This window comes from Microtus ochrogaster, unplaced genomic scaffold, assembly GCF_000317375.1.
Source record: "Microtus ochrogaster isolate Prairie Vole_2 unplaced genomic scaffold, MicOch1.0 UNK27, whole genome shotgun sequence".
NCBI lineage: Eukaryota > Metazoa > Chordata > Mammalia > Rodentia > Cricetidae > Microtus > Microtus ochrogaster.
In genome coordinates this window covers 663,408-685,908 of record NW_004949125.1, presented here as the reverse complement: position 1 = coordinate 685,908, position 22,501 = coordinate 663,408, and the positions used below count along the sequence as shown (strand labels likewise).

The 22,501-nt window shown below is 48.5% G+C and overlaps 1 protein-coding gene across 1 annotated transcript in view; it reads left to right on the top strand.

Annotated features, from left to right (window-relative positions):
* The first annotated feature begins 3,084 nt into the window (after positions 1-3,084).
* The window catches only part of Card11 (caspase recruitment domain family member 11), a 69,980-nt gene continuing 50,563 nt past the window's right edge, over positions 3,085-22,501 (top strand). The window contains exons 1-2 of the mRNA XM_026789742.1: positions 3,085-3,146; positions 21,238-21,371. Coding sequence (XP_026645543.1) covers positions 21,365-21,371 — 7 coding nt within the window. The 5' untranslated portion in view covers positions 3,085-3,146; positions 21,238-21,364. The remainder of the gene's footprint in view (positions 3,147-21,237; positions 21,372-22,501) is intronic.

The window sequence follows — 22,501 nt, the reverse complement described above, 5'->3', positions numbered from 1 at the left end:
ATAGCTCAAGATAACCTCGATCTCATAATCCTTCTGCCTCAGTCTCCCAAGCACTGAATTTACAAGGATGCAAAACTATGTGTGGCTCCTCTGTTAGGTGTATGTATGTGATGTGTGTGTGTGTGTGTGTGTGTGTGTGTGTGTGTGTGTGTGTGTGTGTACAGAAGCCAGAGGAGAATGTCAGTGCCCTACTTCATTACCCTTTATTACCATCTGTCTTATCCTGATGAGTCAGACTCTTGTCACTGAATCTGGAGCTGAGCTGGTGGCTAGCAAGTCCCAGCAATTCTCCTGTCTCCACTCCCGGCAGTGCTGGGGTTATGAGTACAAACAGCTATGCCTGGTTTTATTTAGGTTTTGGGGAACCAAACTGAGGTCTTCAAATGTTCTTCAGCACCGAGTCCTATCCCCAGCTCCCAATCCAGCTTCTGACGGCTCCTGATCCAGTCTCTGTCTTCACTTCCCTTCTCTGGATCTGTGTTCTTTGCTCTTCTCAAAAAAACTCCTGCCGCTGGCTTTAGGTCCAGGGTGGCCTCATCATGCTGAAGTCTGGAAAGGACCCATTTCCTGATAAATGTTATACCCAAATCAGCGATGTCCCCCAAAAGCCGACAAGGAAACTGAGTCCCGTTTGTAAAAGCAAAGAGCCTTTATTTTATGCAAGTTTGCAAACTCTGTCTCTCTGCATGTCCAATGTATTGGAACAAATGGAGAGCTCTGTGTTCAGTCAGAGTTGGGTTTTTATAGTAGTAAAGGTGGGGGTGAGGAATTTTTTTGAGGATCAGGACTCCTGATTGACTGGCATTTGTCTAAGGGTGTCCTGGTGAGTGTGCTGGCAGGTAATCCTATCTACAGTTGTTGGAATGTTAGGCATTTCCTTTGAATGGTCTGTTTTTGGGTAGTTCTCAGGTAATCTCAGCTTGTGGTTCTTCCTGCAGCCAGGTATTGCTTCAGGGTAAAGTACTGAGACTCAGGCCTCCATTAAATTTATTGATGGCCGAGTCCTACTCTGGCAGGTGATAATGGTTGGAAGTGAAGAACTTCCTTTTGGTGATCTGTTCATATTTAGCTTATCGTGTCTGGCTCCTTCAATAAGGTCATATTCTAGGTGGACTTGAATTTAGGAAGAGACATCATTCAACCTCTGTGCTAGTTATTTTTCTCTTCATGTTCCAAAATGCCTGAAAAGAAGCAACTTAAATCAAAACAATGAGGAAGCCATGGTGGCAGGAATGAACAGGCTGATTTTCGCAGCCAATCAGGACACAGGGAGTGAACAGGAAGTGAGATTAGGTTTAAACTCCCAAAGTCTACCCACAGTGGTCCACTTCCTCCGGCAAAGCTCTGCCTCCTGAAGGCTCCACAACAGCGCCACCAGCTGGTGATAAGGTATAAAAACATGTGAGCCAATGGGAGGGACATTTCACATTCAAACCCCAGCCCCCAAATGAGAGATCCAGTTGGAGGGAAAGACTGAAAGCCAGAAGATGTGGGACATACAACACATATAGAGTCAAGATCCCAGTGTTACCACCCATTCAGGGAAGGCCTGGGTTTCCAGAACCTGGTGCTCCAAGTAAGGACATTTTGAGGCTAGCCATCATTCATCGTGTGATTGACAGGCCCACTGCGCGATGTGCTTCTGCAAGAAATGACAACATACATTCACTTGAAGACTAATGTGATAGTTTTCCAGGCAAACAGTAACCCCCAAATGTCCACTGACAAATGAACCAATAAATAATTGTGATGCATGCATCAGCAAGCTACTGCTTAGTAACAAAGAGGAACAGCCTACTGACATGTAGTGGACCCAGTGAGTGCTAGGAAGTGATGGTGATGATGTTAGGGGTCTAAAATGCTTTGGACTCTGTGTCCACTAACAGCAAAGTCAAGAGGAAAAGAGAACAGAATACTATATGTACCTGTAGATAGATGCCTCTTTTCTGGAATGTTCCAGGCCCCCACTCACTCCTAGGTGGAGTCCTTGGTCACCTGGGTGAGGATCTGAAGAACAGCAGGAGCCAGTGTAATGGACAGTGCTGCAAAGAATGCTGGGGAAGAAAGGCTCCTGTCCTGTTCCTTGCATCCCTTCTGCTATGGGTGGCTAATGCACCCCAGTTCTCTGTGCCCACCCCCAAGTGCTATATAGAGCACAACCCCTTCTGATTCACAGCCTCTTCCCCACCCAGTTCAAATCACCCACAGACTCCACTTAGGCAACTGTTTAAACAGTGGATGTGGGGGGGGGAGGTTCTCCCTTTTTGTTTTATTATTTTTACCATGTCTGTTACGTTTACCATGTGTGTGCAGTATATATATACATGCATATATATGCATGTATATATATATGAACATGTTTGTTCGCACATGCATACTGGTATACACGGAAGTGTGTGTACATGGATGTAGAAGACAGAGGTCAATGTCAAGCGTCTCCCTTGTTTGTTTTTGTTTTGGTGTTTCCTTATTATTTGTGTGTATGTGTGTATCTACATGTATAATGTATGTGTGCACACACGTGCCGCAGTGCTTCTGTGGTGGTCAGAGAACCACTAGTGTTCTCTCCATCCATCTTTACATAGGATCTGGGGATCACACTGTGGTCCTCAGAGGCTGTACAGCCAGTGCCTTCACTTGCTGAGCCACCTCCCCAGCGCTCTATGGACCTGGAGATCACTGATTAGCTAGGCTGACTAGCCAGTGAATACAGGAGCTGTCTCCCCACCCCAGCACTGGGATTATAACCATATGCCATGTCCCTGGCTTAGGGGTTTTTTTTTTTTCTGTTTCTGTTTTGGAAGCAGTCTCACACTATAGTCCAGGCTAGCCCCAAGCTTGCCATCCCCCTGCCTTAGCCCAGTGGCTAGGATGATCCGTACCACCACATCCGTCTTCAGGTCCTGCTCGTAATAAAACAAAAAGAGAAGTATGCAGCCCACCACAGCCTCCCTCTGCACCTGCTAAAAATAGAGGCAGCCTCCTCAGAGAGTGGCGGCCATGTGGGCTTCCGGGGGAGGCTGCGGCAGCTTCCAGTATCAGCACTTTCTGGGTCCCTTGCGCTCCACAGCAGAGGACAGGGAATTTGAGAGACCCAGGGGACAGATGCCCGTGCCAGGCCCAGGACACAGCTGGTGTGCAAAGCCGTGAGTACGTTTCCCTCACAGTCCCTCCGTGGCCCTTACTATCAGAGCCGGTGAAGCAGCGTTGGTCTTCATACCTGCTCCTTTTGCTCTTGTCTATGTGTGTGTGTGCTTGGGGCCTTCAAATACGTCTCCCCCAGTGCTTGAGATGGTGCCTAGGACCTTGTACATGCTAGGCAAGCTCTACACATATCCCCTCGCACTGAATTTTCTGTAATGGGAGCTTACTGTGTAGCCCAGGCTGACCAGAATTCTCTCTGCCTCTTCCTTCCCAGTGTTGGGATGACAGGCATGCATTATCATGTGTGACCCCCTTACTCTGTAATTTCCTAAATCGGATGTGGAGTCTCAACTGCCAGGGCCCCTGTATCCCACTGGGCTGGGCTTGTGCAGAGCCCAGAACTGACCCACGGAAGGCTCCCGGCAAACCCCGTTGTTCCGTGGGAACACTGTGTTCCCGTTGAGCCTGTTGTCACAGGTGAGTGCCTTGACTCTTCTCACTGAGCACACTGTCACAGTTGAGGAGCAGCGTCGGTTCCCAGAGTGTGTTTTCTGGAAGGCTGGAGATGTTTGCAACCCCCCCTGGGGAGGATTGAAGGATATATGTCATGTTTGCTTCCAGAAGTGTCTTTCAGAAATGTGGCACCCAGACTGGCGCCTCCACAGAGAGGTGATCCTTTCTGCTAGGGAGGGATTCCCCACCCCCCACCCCAGTACTGTCAGCTGGTCTCTGGGGGATTTCTTACGTTTGGATATATGCAATGAGTGTGGTGTTGATGGTGTCCAGCAAAATGCCCAAGGCCACCCTGGGACACCTGGACTTGACAGCCACACCAGCCATGGGCAGGTTGGGCCACTTCCCCCAAATCCCAGAGCAAGATTGGGGACCCCAAAGATATCCTCCCATGAGGAGCTGTTGGAGCCCAGCAGGATGTTTGACTCTGGGCTAGAGGCTTGTGGGGTGTCTTGGGGAAATGCAGCTTGAAGAGGGTTTGGAAGGGGCCGAGGAGATGGCTGAATAGGTAAAGCGCTTGTCTTGTACCGATGGGGCCCCAAGTTCAATCCCCAGCACTCACTTTAAAGAGTAAAGCCAGACATGTGCCTCTTTTTACTGTCCCAACTCAGATGAGATGGGAGGTGGAGGCAGGAGGCTCCCTGGAGCTCCATGACCAGCTAGCCTGCTTACTTGGTGAAGTTCTAGGCCTGTGAGAGACCCTGCCTCAGAGGGAGACATCTGAGCAATGACACCAACAGCTGAGGTGGACCTTTGACTTTCTTACACACGCACACACTCACTCACATGTCTATGCACACATGCACACACACTCTCGCACACATACTCACGCTCACACACACTCACATGTATACTCACATGTATACTCATACACACAATCACACACACACACACGCCTGTGCATCTTCACACACAGGTGCATGCACACACTTATACATAAAAGAGTGACAGAGACTCCCGAAGTCCTAAGAGCTCTTTTGTCCATCAGAGATAAGGACCAAGCTGGCTTTTGTGGGGTTAAACTCACTTTAGTGGGTTGAGAAATCGACCAGCGCTGCTATGGGGCTCACACTTGGCATGTAGTCCCAGAGCTTGGAAGACCAGCCCGGGCAACTTAGTGAGTTCCAGGCCAGCCTGGATACAGAGGGATACCCTGTCTCAAAAAAAAAAAAAAAAAAAAGCAGAAAGAAAAGTTGGGGCTGGAGAGATGGTTCAGGCAGTTAAAGTGCTTGCCATACAAGCAAGGGGATCAGCTAGTGAGTATGGCAGCCCACTTATAATTCCAGCCTCAAAAGGTGGGCACAGGGAATGCCTGGAGCAAGCTGACTATAGAGACCAGCCATATGGATGTGCTCTGGGTTTGATTGAGAGACCCTGCTTCAGCGAATAAGGTGGAAGAGAGATTGAGAGTGATTCCCCAACTTCAACCTCAGACCTCCACACACATGAGCACATGAAACAAAAAAAAAAAAATTAAAAATCCAGGAGGGCCTAGAGGTGCTGTTAAATTAAGCACACAGTGCATTCATGCCACACAAAGTCACACCATGGTTCAAACAGTTTAGGGTCACCTCCATGGCCACACCTCCAGTTTGAGCCCAGTCTGCAGCTCACTGGAAACCTTCCAGCCTGGCTCACTGGGTGGGCTCACTGATGCTCCAGACAGAGAGGTGAAAAGACTCCGAGACAGGAAGAACAGTTCCCGGAGCCCCGAGCCGAGTTAAGCTAACTGACAGCTTCAGGGTCTGCTTCTGACAGGCTTCTCGCTTCATTACACAGGATCGTATCGCTGGCACACACGTACAAGGCTACGTACTGGCATCTGACTTCCTGCCATTCAGCTACATGTCAAGAAGTCAGAGGTGGTCCCAGGGCAAAAACTCCAAAGTTCACTCACTTGCATTTGGAGTCTGTGTGGTGTGTTTTTAGTATGGTTGAGGTACAGGAAACATTGAACATCAGAAAGATTATGTAGTCTTCTGTTTACTTCTCTCTCTCTCTCTCTCTCTCTCTCTCTCTCTCTCTCTCTGTCTCCTCACCATGTAGCTCTGGTTGGCCTGGAACTCACTATATATACCAGGCTCAAACCCAGAAAGATCCACCAGCCTCTGCATTTGCCGCCATGCCCATCAATCTAATAATATTTCAATAAAGAAAACGTAAGAGGACCTAAAAGTATCGAGTCCAACAATCTCCTTTAAGGGCACGTTTACACTCTGCATGGAGCATTAGAGGAAAAAAGAGGATGTCTCTGCCTTGAGAAAGCACATAGGAGCCTCTTGAGATGGCTCGCTCCTGACACCTCTCACTGTATTCGGGTGGAAAGTGTGAATCAAAGTTTTGTTTTGTTTTGTTTTTAAGTTTCAAGTACACCAGTGGCTTCAAAGCAGGTGAGCAGGTCTCCGGGAAATTACTCAGATTCTGTTCAAGTGTCTTGTGGTCTCTGGAGCTCTCCGCAGGAGGGATGTGTGTAATTTGAGCTAGTTATGGCCTTCCTTGGCTGGCAAGCTCCGTCACTCACCCCCGCCACCCCCACTGGCGGCGTTTCTCTGTGTTTCCTTTCTTCATTTCTCTTTCCCTTTCTCACCCCTGCACCTGTTCGTGCTAAATAAAACTGAGTTCTTGTTCCCCTTTCTCTCGAAAGCCCAAGTCGATGTCTCTCCCACACCTCCCACCCCCACCCTCAGCTCCACCCCGAACCCCACAAGCACACGCACACACACCATGTTTCTTTCCTTCATCTGGTTTAACTCCATTCTGCCTTCAGCATCCCACAAAAGTTCCTCCCACAATTTCAGATTCTCCAGCATCACTTCCTCCTCATTTCTTTTCATTTACGGAGGTGAAATTTGTAGAGCCTAGCACCCGCCGCCTCTTTTTCTTATTGTGCATGCATTTATTGATGGACACCAGAAGAGGGCGTCAGATCCCCTGGAACCAGAGTTGAGGTTGGTTGTGAGTCCCCAATGAGGGCGCTGGATGCTCCTCCGCAAAAGCGGTATCCACTCTCAATACTCCGGCTGTCTCTCCAGCCCCTCGCCTTGTTGTTTGCTTGTTGTGACAGCCTTCGTTGTCCTGAAACATCCTGATTGGGCTAGGCTAACATACACAGATGCCTACAGGAGCTTTACTAACTGAGCCATCTCCCCAGCCCGGCATTCACTGCTGTTCTTAAAGCTGAACATTTTGGTAGCAAAAAACTCTGTAGCTATTATGTTTACCTAGTTCCGAAATATCTCCCTGAGTGGGTTGGGGGAGAGCGCGCTCATATGCTTGGGAACACATGTGTATGCATGTGTTCACGCGTGGAGGTCCAAAGTCCATCTCAGGGAGAGCATGATGCGCTGAGGCCGGGGACAACTTGCTGGAGTCTGCTCGATCCTTTTGCTCTGTGGATCCTGGGGATCAATTCAGGTCATCGGACTCTCTGGTAGGCGCTGTTACCCTCCACACCATCTCACCAGCCTTTTCCTTAGCTTTTGATACGGGTCTCTCAGTAAACCTGAAGTTCACTGATTCAGCTAGACTAGCTGTCCCACAAGGCTGTCTCCCACCTTCCTAGGCTGCTGGCCCTCGCATTTTACATGGGTGCCGGGGATCTGAAGTCAGGTCCTCATACACGCACTACAAGTACCTCACCCACTGAGTAATCTCCCCGGCAACGAATTCCAAAGTATTTTCATCTCCGCAGAAGGGGATCTGATACACCCTAGCTAGCAGTTATCCTCTTCAGGGGCCCTTCCCTACCGCTAGCAACTGCTGTCATCCCCAATATTTGAGAGGGACATTGGGTGCCACCACTTATGAATGCCCACAGTCTGTTGTAAAGTGGCACAGTGTTCCCAGTGAACCCCTGCACACCCCTAGGATGCTATCGCCGCCAAAACAATGCCAAGGCTGTGTATAAAGTTGCTGCGCTGTGTTGTTTAGGGTATGCAGGCAAGGAGAGGAGTCTGGGGCTGGGGAGATGGCTCAATGCATGCCTTAATTTTAGTTCCTATGTCATAATAAAATACCTTGACAAAAGCAACTTAGGGGACAAAGAGTTATTTGGCTCGCAGTTCCAGGATGCAGTCCCTCCCTGTGGGGAAGCCATGGCAGCGGGAGCTTGAAGTTGCTCGTCACAACCCCAGCCATCAGCAGAGAGAAGTGAATGTGTGCTTAGTTCCTTTCCTCCACTCTTAAACCACCCACGATTGCCTGTCCAGGGAATGGGGCCACCCACAATGAGCAGGTCTTCCTAGCTCCCTCAACACAGCCAAGACAATGTCTTGAACAATATCACTTTACAAAATAGCTTCCCGAGTGTGTCGGGGAGGGGGCAGGTGCACTCACATGTCTGTGAATGCATGTGTGTATGTGAACGTGTGTGTGCCTGTACTTACACCTGGATGCCAAACGTTCACGGCACGGGTCTTCGCCAACCTGCTCTACATTTTTATATTTGTTTATGTATTTATGAGAGAGAGAGAGAGAGAGAGAGAGAGAGAGAGAGAGAGAGAGAGAGAGAGAGAGCTACAATGTGTGATATGCAGCTCAGGTGTCTGTTCCACCATGTGGGTACTGGGAACAGAAAAGCTCCAGAGCCACCCTATCCTATCTAGAAGACCCCCGGATGAGACTCCCTTCCCAGGTGATTGCAGACTACGTTGATAGCTGAAACACACCTGCACAGAGGGTGGAGCACTTGCTGTGTAGACATGAGGATCTGAGTTCAGAGCCCCAGCACTCACTTGAAGAGCCAGGTCATGCCTACCTGTAACTCTGGTTCATGGGGGACAGGGACGGGAGGGTCCTGGGGCTTGCTGGCTGTCCAGCAGCCTAGCTTAATCACTGAGCTCTGTGTGTAGTGATAGGGGATATTTAAAAAATAGGTGGAGAGCCATAGAGGGAGACCCCCCAACATCAGTGTAGGACTCCATGAAGACATATACAGGTGAGAGCACATGCACACACACAGACACACACACACACACACACACATAGACACACACACACACACACACATAGACGCACACACACCTCTATGGATTCAATACAGATGTGGCTTTTCTTGTTGATTGTTCCCAGCCCTCCCTTTGGGTCATTCTTGGCTCTCTGGATTTGCCGGCTGTATGCTTTGTCATTGGCCCGTTTTCCTCCTCCTAATGTCCCCAAGGCTCATTTATGGGGCACCGTGTGTCAAAATCACATTCCTTTTTACAACTAAGTAATATTTTACATGTACACAGGCTCTCTTTGTTTCTGACGTCAGGGGCAGCTCTGTGGGTCCAGGGCTTTGGGGACTGTCCAGAGACAGATGACAGGGGCTGAGAGAAGGGAAGGCAGTGCCCAGTGCCAGAGGCGTTGGGAGAACCAGAGGCGTTCTGACACCCCTGCTGGTGTTCCCCATTCACCCCGCTGCCTACTTCCCACAGGCTGAACCTAAGCCGGCCCTTCCAGAAAGCCAGTTAGAGAAGCCGGCAGCTACTGCCAGCCTTCCCGAGCTGCCATTTGGCTGTGCTCCGGAACACATTATAGCAATTAATTACAACCAACCCTTGATTATCTCAAGTAATAGGGGACAGAATAACAGAGCTAATTGAAGATCGGGGGTGTGGGGATGGAGGGGGCCCATACCATGGGAGAGCTATTTACTTTGTGGTTAGTTACTAGTAAAGAAACCCTTTCTGGTCCCCCCGCCCCCACTCTCTTACACACGTACCATCTCTCTCTCCCACGTTGAAGCCTAACATTTAATTGGATTCAAAAGTCTATTTTTGTGCTCAACATAGTGGCTGCTCAATTAATGTATTTAACTAGCAGGTTCCCCTGGTAGCACCTCGGCAGAGCTTTGGGGGATGGGAAAGCAGGCCAGTTTCTGGGGCTATCTATTTCTCCATGGGAATGCTCCTTGTGACAACCATGTTGAAATCAAGAGAGTCACAGGAAGGCACTGGGCAGGGTTCTTCCACAAAGCTGCTTCCCTGCTTACAGAAGAAGGATAAAGGGGGCAGATGGGCAATCTGGAGCCTCCTCGCGTGGGCCGCCAGTCGAGACGTTGAGAAATGGCCAGTGGCTCCTGCTCTCAGCAGCTCTATCTCCCTGCAGGCGTTCAAACACTTTACCTCTTCTCTCCAGCTCCTGTCCAGTTAAAAGCTAAGGGGCTCTGCCATGTTCTGCCTTCCCCCGACACCAGCATCTTGCCTGGTCCACTTTCCTCCCAGGAAGTTCAGCCAAGTCTAAACCTATCCTGGAACATATCATAGACACCAAAGCGTGAAGGCACAGAACGGCAGTCGGCTGCCTTTTCAGCTCCTGGCACCATCCTGTGTACCGCGGCCACAGCCTCCTCCTAACTGTTGCCTATTCTGCTTTGGTGTCTGTTGCTGGTTTGTTAGTGAGTCATTCCATCTGAGATGGGCTGAGGTCCAGCTGGACTCCAGTGGCACTACTCAAGGGCATCCCCACCCAGATCTCCAGGAATCTCTCTCCCGAATGTCACCTAGTAACAATGATACAGTAAGGGAGAAGTAACCAGTTCCTCACAATTTGGTCAATGCTGGCTAATACTGGATTGTCAGTTCTCTAAGAATTAGAATCCTACATCAGAACTGTGGTGGGGCTCCGTGATAAAGCACCTGCCTAGAATCCCCCAGTGAGGGGCTGGGGTGTGGCTCAGTGATAGAGCACCTGCCTAGAATCCCCCAGTAAGGGGCTGGGGTGTGGCTCAGTGGTAGAACACCTGCCTAGAATCCCCCAGTGAGGGGCTGGGATGTGGCTCAGTGGTAGAGCACCTGCCTAGAATCCCCAGTGAGGGGTTGGGGTGTGGCTCAGTGGTAGAGTACCTGCCTAAAATCCCCCAGTGAGGGGCTGGGGTGTGGCTCAGTGTTATAATTCTGGTTTAGGAAGTGCAAGGTGTTTTAGATTTTTATCTCTGCATGAAAGGAAGGAAGAAAGAAAGGGAGGGAGGGAGGAGGGAGGGGGAAGGGAAGGAGGGAAAATTATTAGGATCCCACAAACAAAACCAAACTTCATAATCCTTCATTGAGCACGGACCCTTTTGCAAGGCTGTAGAAAGTGCTCCTCCATTCTGGTGGCATCCGGAACAGGAGTACAACGCAGGTACCATGTCTTCCCGGGAGGGTGATAAAACACAACGTTGCAGGAATGAGCCCACACAGTGCTCAGCTCGCGGGACAGTGGCTGGCTCCTCTTTATTCTCCTAGGAAGAATGGTTTGTGACGAGCAGGCTGTGTCCCCGCAGGTCAGACACTGAAGGGATGTCTCTCATAGACTTCAAGCTCATGACTGATGGAGGAGGAGAGATGGATTGGCACTTAGCTTCAAACTGCAGGCACAGCAAAACGGGGACAAACGAAGGGCACCAGAGCCCATAGGCAAGCTGTTGCAGCAGCAACCTGCCCCACACATGGGCTTGGGGAAGCAGGCCTTATCGGCTGAAGGGAAGCTTCTATGACAAGGAAAAGAAAGGCAGCGCTTATCCATTGGAAATCAATCAGCTCATAAATATTAAACGCCCGCTTATGTAAGATGCTTGCTGAGCCATGGGGTGTACAAGAAAAGATGAGAGGGGTCCTCACCTGGAGATAACTACACAGTAGATCTAAAACGACACTGACATCCCCAGGGAAGCGGATTTCAAGCCAGAGACCCTGGCAGTTTGACTGAGGAGAGGGCTTCATCCTACATCCTACTGAGGATGGCGGGAATTGTACAGATCGATGGAAAGACTACATAGCTCGGTCTCCAGTTCTCTGCGCTCGTGTCCAGGTTATTGCTACTCACCCAGCTTCACCCATCAATGGGGGCTCAGAGAGGCTGAGCAACACACTCAAGGTCACAGAGTAGGCAATGTCAGAAGTACAGTTCCAGCCCAGGATGGTCATCCTGACTGGGTTTTCTCCCCTAGGACTTGGAGGGGAGCCGTTCAACTCTTTGTGTTTGATTTCCTTCCTGTTTGCTTAACGCAGGATTTTATGATCCTTCCTCACACTCCAACCTTCTGTCCATCTCACTTGTCATCAACAAACCCAACTGACCCGAAGCTCTCGTGGGGAGGGAGATCTCCCTTCCTTACTGGTGGCTGTTCTGCCCAAGGGACCCAAACACCCAACTAAGTCAACAGCAGAAAGAAACACCGGCCACAGCAGTTCATTGCATGAAACCCACCTCCCGCTTTTTCTGCTGCCTGGAAATGGATCCGCTGAACACACAGCTGAGAGCCTGCGGCTGTGACCTCACTGAAACACTCCAGGAAAATGAGGAGACTGGGGCCTAAGCAAAGCTCTGCTCCCTGCGCCCTGGGTTAGCCAGACCTAAAGGCCCCTTGAGAAAGACCTCAGAGCCTAGGAATGGAGACGTGCTCACCTGGCATGTGTGAAGTCCCGCATTCTGCCCCCTGAACTGTATAAACCAGGTGTGGGGCCGCACACCTGTAATCTCAGCATGCTGAAGGTGGAGGCAGGAGGATCATGTTCGTTCTTAGACTCTTAGTGAGTCTAAGGCCCGCATAGATTGTGTGAGGATATATAGGAGTGGGTGGGGGAGGAAAAAGACAAAGACAGAGAGATAGGCTGACCTCGAAGTCCCATGCGACAACAGCAAAAGTCACTCCTGAGTCGGCTCCTGGACACTTTCCTGGTATGGCTGGGAGGAGCCAGGGTCTCTGACCTCAAATGTAAGAAGATCCTGGCCTGATAATGGAAGAATTAGAAAACAGGAGACTCAAATCAATGTGGAGGCACACACCAGTAATCCGGGCACTGAGGAGGCTGAGGCAGAAAGCTCGCTGTGATCTGAGACCATTTGAGCTATACTGTGTGTTTAGGTTAGCATGAGCTGTACAGCAAGACTTGGTCTCAAAATTAGAGAGAGTGAGCCCCAATCTGGCACCATGTGCCATTATACAGGAATTGAGGCCTACACTTTCCCAACTATCAACCCAGCTGTTGGGAAAAGTCGGCCGAGTTCTCATCAAACACACGGCAGTGTGTTTGCAAGTGCAAATTGCACTCACCTGCTCCTGTGATATTCCATAACATGTATAGCCCGGCAGCCGGAAACACATGGAAAATCGATCGCCACATCGATTCTCCACAGAAGTTCTGTTCTTATAAATGCAAAAGCTCACTCGGTGGGCTGCCGCCCCAAGGACCTCAGGGGCAGCACCCCGCGCTGCAGAGCCAGCTCTGGCCTGAGAGATAACGTCACCGATGCTGCAGGTGGTGGCCCTGTGATCTGTTGAAACTCACATTCATCCTTCAAATGCGAGTAGCCAGGGCTGCGATCCAAGCTGCCTGGGCCTCCTCCACTCTTCTCTCTTTCTCCCTCCCTGGCGCCCAATCTTCTCAGCAGCTTCTCCTACTTAGTGGACCTTTGAGTTCGTGTTCGTGTCTGTCCTTCCTGAATATGGCTCCTCCCTGCCTCCTTCCTCAGCTCTGGACATCTGGGTTGCTCGCCTGTGGCTTCTTCTCATTGGTTAAACCTTATTGGAGTTAAATTTCCCCCTTGCCTTTGTATTCTTCTACCGTTTGCTAAATCCTGTGAGTGACTAAGAAGTGAATGAGCCAGTGAATGAATGAGTGGATGAGTGAATGAGTGTGTGAGTGCCTGAATGAGCCGGTGAGAAAATGAATGAATAAGAGAATGAGCGGGCGGAAGAGGGAGTGAACGATTGGATGGATGAATGAATGAGTGGCTACCTGAGTAACTAAATGAGTCAGCAGTGAATGAATGATCATACCTGGGTGATAAATGATTGCAGGAGTGAATGAATGAACCACGGCTGAATGGATGAATAAGGGTAATTATGGCTGAGTGAGTGAGCGCAGCCCAGGTCATTCGGGAGTATGCCCACCAGGCTTGGCAGGTCCTCCCAGGGTGATGTCTAGAGGTGTGACCTAGTCTTTCATTTTGACCTTGTCACCCTTCTCAGAAGCTCCTGTGCCCACAGAGGCGCATGAGGAGAAACTAGAGGGGATGCTTAAGAATTCTGCTTCCCATCTTGGATGCTACCTGGGATGGGGCTCCTCTTTAATGATGCTAGTGACCTTTTCTATGCAAGTGGAGACCATCGACCTTTTCTCTTAACAGGTTATCAGTCCCACCCCAGGCATTTATGTGCTACATGACTCCCAAGAGCAGGATTCTACAGGTTAATGCTAGCAGAGGGCACTGGCATCCCTGTATGTGCTATGCATTCCCCAGACTGTTTCTCGGTGCCCCAAATCAAAAGGCAACTTGTGCCTCCCTCCTGCCTCTGTCTGCAGAGTTTGATTCCCATCTCTGAGGCTGGTTTCCTGGTTGGGACCTGGAAGCCTCTGTGTGCTCTCCCTTCTCTCTGCAGCACTAGGCTGGCAACCAGCTAGAGTCCAATAAAGGTCACCTCCCACCGGCTGCACAGCAGGGATAAACAGCAAGGTGAGGTTCAGTGCACCAAGGTATTGAGCTATGAAGGAGGGTGCAGATAAGGACATGGGTGCCCACAGACTAAGGAGAGCTGATGAGAGAAGGGATGGAGTCCATTGGGCCTTATGGAGCACGGAGGGAGAAGCTACGTTTTCTCTTTCTGAACAGTCAAGGACATGTTGAGGACCTGAGAAAGAATCCGAGCAGGTGGGTGTGATGAATGGTTGGGCTGATGCCCATAGACAGGGATCCAAGAATTGAACTGCAGATGGCCAAGCACTTGACAGTGGTGGAGTCTGTCAATTCCTGTTTCCTAGGTAACATTTATATCCTGTCCTGCTAACCTCTCAGAATTGCCTCTTTAATTTCTCCCCAACAGCACTTTTGATGTGGGTAACATTTAGTCTTTCCCAATGGCTCACTGTTGTGCCTTAGCAGTAAATGTATCCTGTAGTCATGTGTTTCAGAACACTTGGTACTCTGCAGGTGGTGCTGCTGTGGGGCAGGTCTCAGGGGGTGGCTATAGATTTTAAGACTGTCAGTCCCAACCCACTTCCATTCTCTTCCTACTTCCTGATCTATGGGAAAGTAAGAAAGCAGGGCCACGCTCCTGTCACCCTGCCTTTCCCACCATGGTGCACTGTGTTCCCTCAAACTGTAAGCCAAAGCCAACCCTTCCTCCTTTAAGCTGCTTCTCATGAGGTATCTGGTCACAACAATGCCCACTGTGTTGTCGTTGGTGAACAAAAGGCACAAGAGAAGAAAGATAGGACAGGTTGCTTGATATTAGGGACCAGGAATGTGTGACTGAAAGGAATGTAGGTAAAAGGTATGGCTCTTACTAATCATGTACACTCGTTATGGGTATATTCAGCTGCACTTAATAGAAATATAATCTGATTATGTATCTTCTAGAGCTTTTGTTTTTGTCATAATGAAAAACACATCCTGAGCTCTAGGATACCACCAGTGGCCCAAGGCTCTTATAGTTTCCTTAAAGTGTGGCCGTGTCTTCATAGTCACAAAGTAGCTGCTCTGTTTCCAAATGTCATATCCACATTCCATATAGAAAGAAAAGTTAAAGGCTCTTCCCATCTGTTTCTACCCCCTTTATGGAGTTTTCCTAGCTGGGTATGATGGCACATATTCTTAAAATTGACATTTTAGAAGTTGAAACAAGGGGATCATGAATTTGAGGATAGCCTAGACTCCCTAGCAGGCTCTGTCTCCAAAAAACTAAAAGAAACAGCAGGAAACAATGGTAAAGGAGGAGGAAAAGAGGATAAGGGAGTGAAGGGGGGAAGAGCATCCCCAGATGTCTTGTGCAGGATGTTCCACTCAGCTATAACTGAGTCAGACAGCCACAGCTAGCTGCAAGGGAAGCTGGGAACGCAGTTTCTGAATGAGTTTAGTTAATGCCACAAACTTGAAGATCTGTTAGCAAGTAAGAGAGGATGGATATGTTTGGCAGCTGGCAGTTCCTGCCACTCCACTGTGAGTTTAAAATGATAATTGCTGCTTTCAAAATATGTATCCATGAAGCTGCTCTGATTGCTGTACACATGTTAATTGATGGGAAACATTATCCTGTCAATATTTCGGTTGAGCGAGCTTAGGTAAGATAGACAGAAGTTAGCAAGGTAACTGGGAACTGAGGGAGAGTCACACGGCGAGAGATTCCAGCTGCCTCTGTAAGTGCCCTGTTTGCAAGGATGAAGGGAATTATTTGGGGCAGGAGGTGGGCTTTGAAGAGTGGCTCTGATCCACTTGCATAATGCTTTCTTCTCAGGGTTATAAATACTGTGTGCACTGGGAATCTGGGTACAGACCAATGTCTCTATGGTTTTTCCCTTCAGCAATAGATCATTCTTTAAAAAATCATTCCCCCTTCCTCTTTTTTTTTTTTTTTTGACAAGCATTCTTTCAATTAAGTGGAGGTTTCTCTGGGATAATTAAACCCTGTGTATCAGGCTGCTCACTCCAATCACCCACAAAAATCAATTAAGAGAGATGTATTTATCTCACTGACTGCTGACCCACATCTGATCCCAAGGCTTTTGTGCTGGAGTAACCCTTGGAGAGAAGAAGCAGGGGTTCTGTCTGTACGACACTGCTCCCCCAGATTGGAGAGATGGCTCCTGTCTGTACGACACTGCTCCCCCAGATTGGAGAGATGGCTCGGCAGTTAAGAGCATGTGCTGATGGCTCCTGTAAAGGACCCTGATTCAGTTCCCAGCACCCACATCCATTCACAACTAATGTGGACCTTTTCTTAGGCAACTCCTAGAGGATCTGTTCCAGCGGAAGGAACCAATAAAACAACAGGGAGGAAGATGGGGGCTCGGGAGGCAAGGGGTGGCCATTGGGGAAAGAAGCCAAAACGTCGACAGAGTCAGGAAGGCTGCTCAGGCACAGCTCAGGGATATAAGCTGCCCTCTTCTGGCCACCATAGGCAGCTGTGCATGCACACACACACACACACACACACACACACACACACACTAAATCTAAAAAAGCCCAAGCCTTTCTGAAAGGCCTGGAATTTTCTGGATTGAGAGACTGGAAATCTTACTGTGTGTCTTATTCAAGATGAGGTATTTGTTGTATTAACTCAACTTCCAAATGCTTATTGATGACGTATTAAGAGGAAAGTCCTGTGCTGTGTTCTACCAGGAATGCAGACATCTCTGGGCCTCCGGTAGGACATGCTCCAACAGAGCAAACAAGCAAAGCAATGAGAGGAAAATGGCTGCTCCAGAGGCCAGTAATATCACTGGAGAAATCAGCCGAGAAGGTCCCAGTCCCAGCAAGGCAGCTAGGAGCAGCTGGCCGAAACTACAGCAGGGTCAGCCTAGGACTGTGGGCTAAGTCCTCGTTATCTAATGATATGATGATTGATGATGCCTTAAAACAAATCCATCAATAAGCTCTGTTTGCAAACACGTCACTCCCAACACTTAGCCTTCCCTCCAGCATCTCATTACGTCACACTTGTGTTAGCCTATTTGGTGCTTAGGTGAATACTGTGCCCCATAAGCCAAGTTCTATGTTGTGATTGAACTTTATGGGAAGTTTTGCTGACATCAACGGTATCTCTTTTTTTCCATCTATTTGGGTTTTTTTAATATCATTTTTTTCTCATTTGGCTCTCAGGTTTTTCGATTGCCTGATAATCACTTCCCGAGTATGAAATATATCACATAACTGTTCCCTATTTCCCCCTAGCAGCCTAGCAGCCTGTGCCTGGGCAGCCTTCCTGACTCTGTTGAAGTTTTAGCTGCTTTCCCAATGGTCACCCCTTGCCTCTCAAGCCCCCATCTTCCTCCTTGTTTTATTTGTTCCTTCTGCTGGAGCAGATCCTCTAGGTGCTCCCTACAAAAAGGCACTAGAAAGGAGAGTTCCCGACTCCATGACAAAAAGTCAGTGTGTCCTAATTAGCATTAACTATCAATATCACATGACCTAAAATCACCTCTGAAAACAAAGTGTCGACTGAGCAATTGTATTTATCCAGTTGGCCTGTGATGTGTTTTCATGATTGCCTTAACTGATGTAGAAGGACTCAGCCCACTGTGGGCAGCATCATTCCCTAGTAGTCCTGAGGTATACAGGAAATGTATCCAGGAGCAAGCCAGTTAAGCAGCATCCCCACATGGTTTCTGCTTCCAGTTCCTACTGTACATCAGGCCCTGACTGCCCTCAAGGATAGACTATGATCTGGAGTTTTGAGACAAATAAACCCCCTCCTCACCAAGTTGCTTTTGGTGATGGTGTTTGTCACAGCAATAAACAGGAAACCAAAGCATCCATCTTGTTTTCATATATGAGAAACAGTTTGGGTATTCAAAATTTTAAAATATTTTCTTTCTTTTTTTTTTTTTTTTTGTTTTTTCGAGACAGCGTTTCTCTGTGGTTTTGGAGCCTGGAACTAGCTCTTGTAGACCAGGCTGGTCTCGAACTCACAGAGATCCACCTGCCTCTGCCTCTAAAATATTTTCTTTAAAAAATTGGTGAAGCCCTTGCCCCACTGGTCTCAGCTTCCAGAACTGATATCCAGAGGTGTGACACACCACACTTTCTTCCCCTCAGCAGGGTACCTGAATTTTCTCTTCTGGGAGGTTCTGGGAGCTTCTCTTAATTGCTGATGATGGAAATTTCAAAACGGCATAGTGAGGAAAACGTGTTCCACCGGTTGTTGTAGTAAGCATTCTAGAGGCCCTTTAAATGGGGGAGGCTGATGCTCATACATTCTGAGAAATCTCTAGAATTCTTCCTTGGTAAACCCATCCTTTGGTTTATTCTCCATCCTTGACGGTTACTAAAATGGAGACACAAGCTGCTGTGTTCCCTTTCTGGGATTTGTGTTTATCGTTAGAACGTTGCAATGACCTCCATTTTCTTATCTTCCTTCAACTTTTCCTGAGACAGCCTCTCTCGGTAGCCTGACTGGTCTGTAACTCATGGCACTCCTCTGCCTCAGGCTGCCTGGGTCTGGAATTATAAACCTGTACTAAGGAAGCCTGGTCAATTAGTTGTCCGTTTTTAAGTTTTCCATATTTGATTCGCTGTTCCCTTTTTACAGGTGCCTTTTATCAGTTTGTGTCTTGGGCTATTTCTAATATAGAGATTTTATATCAAGTAATCCTTGAAACTCTCTCTATTCTGCTTAGGTGGGCGGCAGCGAAATACAAGTGTTATGAATTTTGCCTGTGATCTGATGGCCTTCCCTGTGGACCAGCCCTACTCAGCCATCTGAGAACTTGGTTTAAGTCTGGCCTGAGCTTATATAGAAACATGACCGTTGCAAGGAATTTTGTGTGCATAATTTCTAGTCATAACCCTTTTAAAAAAATTAAACCCTTTGCAACAAGCTCCAGAGACTGTATATTAGCTGAGTGGAATCAGAGAGAGCCAGAGCCACATTCTCCCCTCATACCATGTAATCAGCTTTCATTTTCTTGGCACTAAGATGGCCAAGTGACAATGTACCATCACTCCGCAAGTACTTCAGCTCTCTTTCTCAGAACTGTGGGCCAAATGCCTGATAAGAAGTGACTGAAGGAAGCAATGGCTTCTCTTGGCTCAACGTTCAGGTTTTGCAGTTCATCGAGGCCAGGAAACCATGATGGTGGAACAGCTCCTGAATGTGACAGTCTGCAGATCAGGATCTGAGGAAAGGAGAATGCAAGCTTCTACATCGATTTCTCCTTTTCCCTCTCTTTGTTTAGCCCATGACCCCAGTCCATGAGATGGTGCCACACACATTCAATATGGCCTTCCCCCATCAACTAATCCTCCCTGTGCTGTTTCTCACGAGCTTGCCTAGAAGCTTGCATCTCTGGAGTTCTGTGTTCCTCAATCCAGCCAGGTGACAGCTTAAATTAACCTTTGCAGACACTGACATAGAAGGAGCAGTCTCTAAGTATTAGGAGTGGCAATTTCCATCACTGAGTATGCCTGAAAGTTAATATCAAAAGCAATCAAGAAATCAATTTATCAAAAGAGAGTTTTAAAACTTCCCCTGGCTTTGGGGCCAAGTTCTCAAAGGCTGTAATCAAACTTCTAAGACCCAAACCTTAGCCTCCCTGTTGGCAGCTCTGTGCCTCAGTTTCTCCAATTGACATTGATATGGCAGAAAGATAGAAAAACAAGGAAGGATGATCATACAAAGCCCCCAAACCTGTTTTCTCTCTCTTACAGTTAAATTTCTTCTTATAACTAAAAATAAATCACTGCAAACCTCTTTCGTAAGTCCAGAAAGAAACGTGAGTCCTCTGTAGAAAAGGCATGTGTAGGGCCTGAGGATGGAACCTATGTTGCGCCCCGGCACCCATGTAAACAGCTGGGCATAGTGGTTGGTGTGTACTTGTAATCTTGGTGCTGGGTAAACAGAGACAAGCAGATCCCTGGGACTCACTCACAAGGCCACCAAACCTAACCAGACAACAAATCTAGCCTAATCAGTGGGACCCAGGACACTAAAATACACTACCTCAAAAGCTAAGGTAGTCGTCTCCTAAGAAACAGCACTCAAGGTTGACCTCTGGCCTCCATACTCACAGACACATACACGCAAGCACATGAACATACACACACATACACAAATTGTGTGGAAGAGTGCTAATCCCTTTTCTCACTGGTCTGAGACTTCCTCATTGCTCATGAGATATTCCGATCTAGGGTCACCTCTTCACTAACAACAGCCCAGGGCAGTCATGGGTCTGCTCCTATTCCATCTGCACAGCAGAGGGACCATGGAGGGACCAAGGAGGTACTGTCCTCAAGAGATGCTTGGTCCTGCCACATCCTATAGCCAAAGATCTCTGACAGCTCATCCCAACCTGCCAGACACTGGCAGGAACAGCTTCAGACATCCAGGGAGAACCAATGTCACCCGTGATTAATGTTCAAGGCTCAAACCAAGCAAGCTCCTGATTATATCACAATGTCCCATGGTCCTTGTCACTTGAAAGAAGAAAGGATATAGGGTAGTAGCCTGAGGCCCCCTGGGGTTCTAGGACCCTATCAGAACAGGCATTCATCCTCTCTTTGCCTTCACTGACTTTGAACCCCACCTTTCCTTCCCTTTTCTGGACCTGTTTTCCCAGAAGAAAAGCTGAGTTTGCCCTCCCCCCCCAAAAAAAAAAAAACCCTACAGCCCCTGCTGGGCTCCCAGCATAACTGAGCCCAATGTCAGCAATGCCCATGCCAGTCATCATGAGAAACACCACTTTTGGGAAATTACAGAACGTGTGCACCGTGGCAGGTTCCTGACCACATCCATGGAAGGCTGGAGGCCAAAGACATAATTCATAGTGAAAGGAAGCCTTTTGGGTCATAGGAGGCTCACTTCCCAGGACCTAATGAATCTGTAGCTGAGTAGAACATCTCCATTCTGCAGGATGCTTGAATATCTTCCACACATATCACAAGAGACCCCAGGGCCACCACCTGCCCATCTCTCCATCCCCTCAGGCCTCAGTATGTGTGGCCATTGGATTTCTAGAGCTAACCTCCTACAACGTGTGCTGTGCTACACCTGACACCATCCCCCAGAGAGATGGCACCGGGGGTTCCATTTCCCAGCAGAGATCCTTTTAGATTCTGGAATGCTTTCCTTCCTCTCTTGCCTCCACCCTCGCTCCAGTTTGACAACCTTTCTCTTTTCAGATTCTGGTCATATCCGCTCCAGTTCCGGCGACAGACTGGCCCAAAGGAGGACACCACACAGCCAGGAAGTGTGACTATCAGATCTGGGTAACAGTTCCACGGCTCTTGTTTACAGAGCACCGACCATATGCCAGGTACCAGTCTCTCTCTTCTATATCAAAAAGCTAAGACGTGGAGTGATTAGTTGCTTTCCTGTTGCTTAGCAAAATGCTCGACAAAGTCAGGTTAAGGAATAAAGGGTTTATAGTGGCTATGGTTGGAGGATGCAGTCCATCCTGGCGGTTGCAGTCAGGAAGCAGAGAGAGGCGAACGCTGGTCCTCAGCTCGATTTCCCCTCCCTTCTATTCAGTTAAGAATCCCAGCCCCAGGGATGCGGATGCCCACACTTAGGGTGTCCTCCCCTCCTTAATTAGCCTCCAGATAACCTCTCACAGGTGTTCCCAGGGGCTTGTCTCCTAGGTGATTCTAGATCCTGTCAGGTTGACAGTTAATATCAGCCATCAGACAGAGGTGATCTAAGACTTCACATAGAGGAGAACGAAAAGCCTAAGTCTGGGGACAAGTAAAGGAAGTCCAGCTTGCCCTGCATGTGGTTTGTGAGGATGCTAATGGGAGCAACCTACAGAAGTTTTTACAGGTCCAAATCAAAGATCTTCTTTTAATTTTTATTGGTATGTGTGCCCATATGTGTGTTTTGATGTGGGGTGTGTGTGTGTGTGTGTGTGTGTGTGTGTGTGTGTACAGCTGCACATGTGTACGGATGCCTGTGGAGGTCAGAGGACAACTTCGGTGTTGGTCCTCAGTCACCTTCCACTCTTCTTTGAGATGCCATTCTCACTGGCCTTTGACTTCACCCCTTAGTCTAGGCTGGCTAGCCTCAGGCTTCCAAGGACCCTCCTGTTTCTGCCTCCACCTCACTGATTACAGATCTGTGCTGCCACACCCAGATTTTTCTAGAGATTCTGGGCAGCTCAGCTCAGGTCCTCGTGCTTGCAAAACAAGCCCTTTACTGACTGAGTCATCTCCCCAGTTCCCAAGGCATTTTTTAAAAAGGCAGATCACTGTGTAGCCCAGGCTAGCCTCAGACTTGTGATTCTCTGGTCTCAGCTTCCCTAGTGCAAGTCTGGCGCTATGCCTGCTTAAGATCAGTATTGCAATATTTATTATAACAATGAGAGAAAGCCACATGATAAAAACTGTGCATGAAAGAACCTGACAGCAGGCAGTGGTGGCACACGCTTTTAATACCAGCATTTAGAAGGCA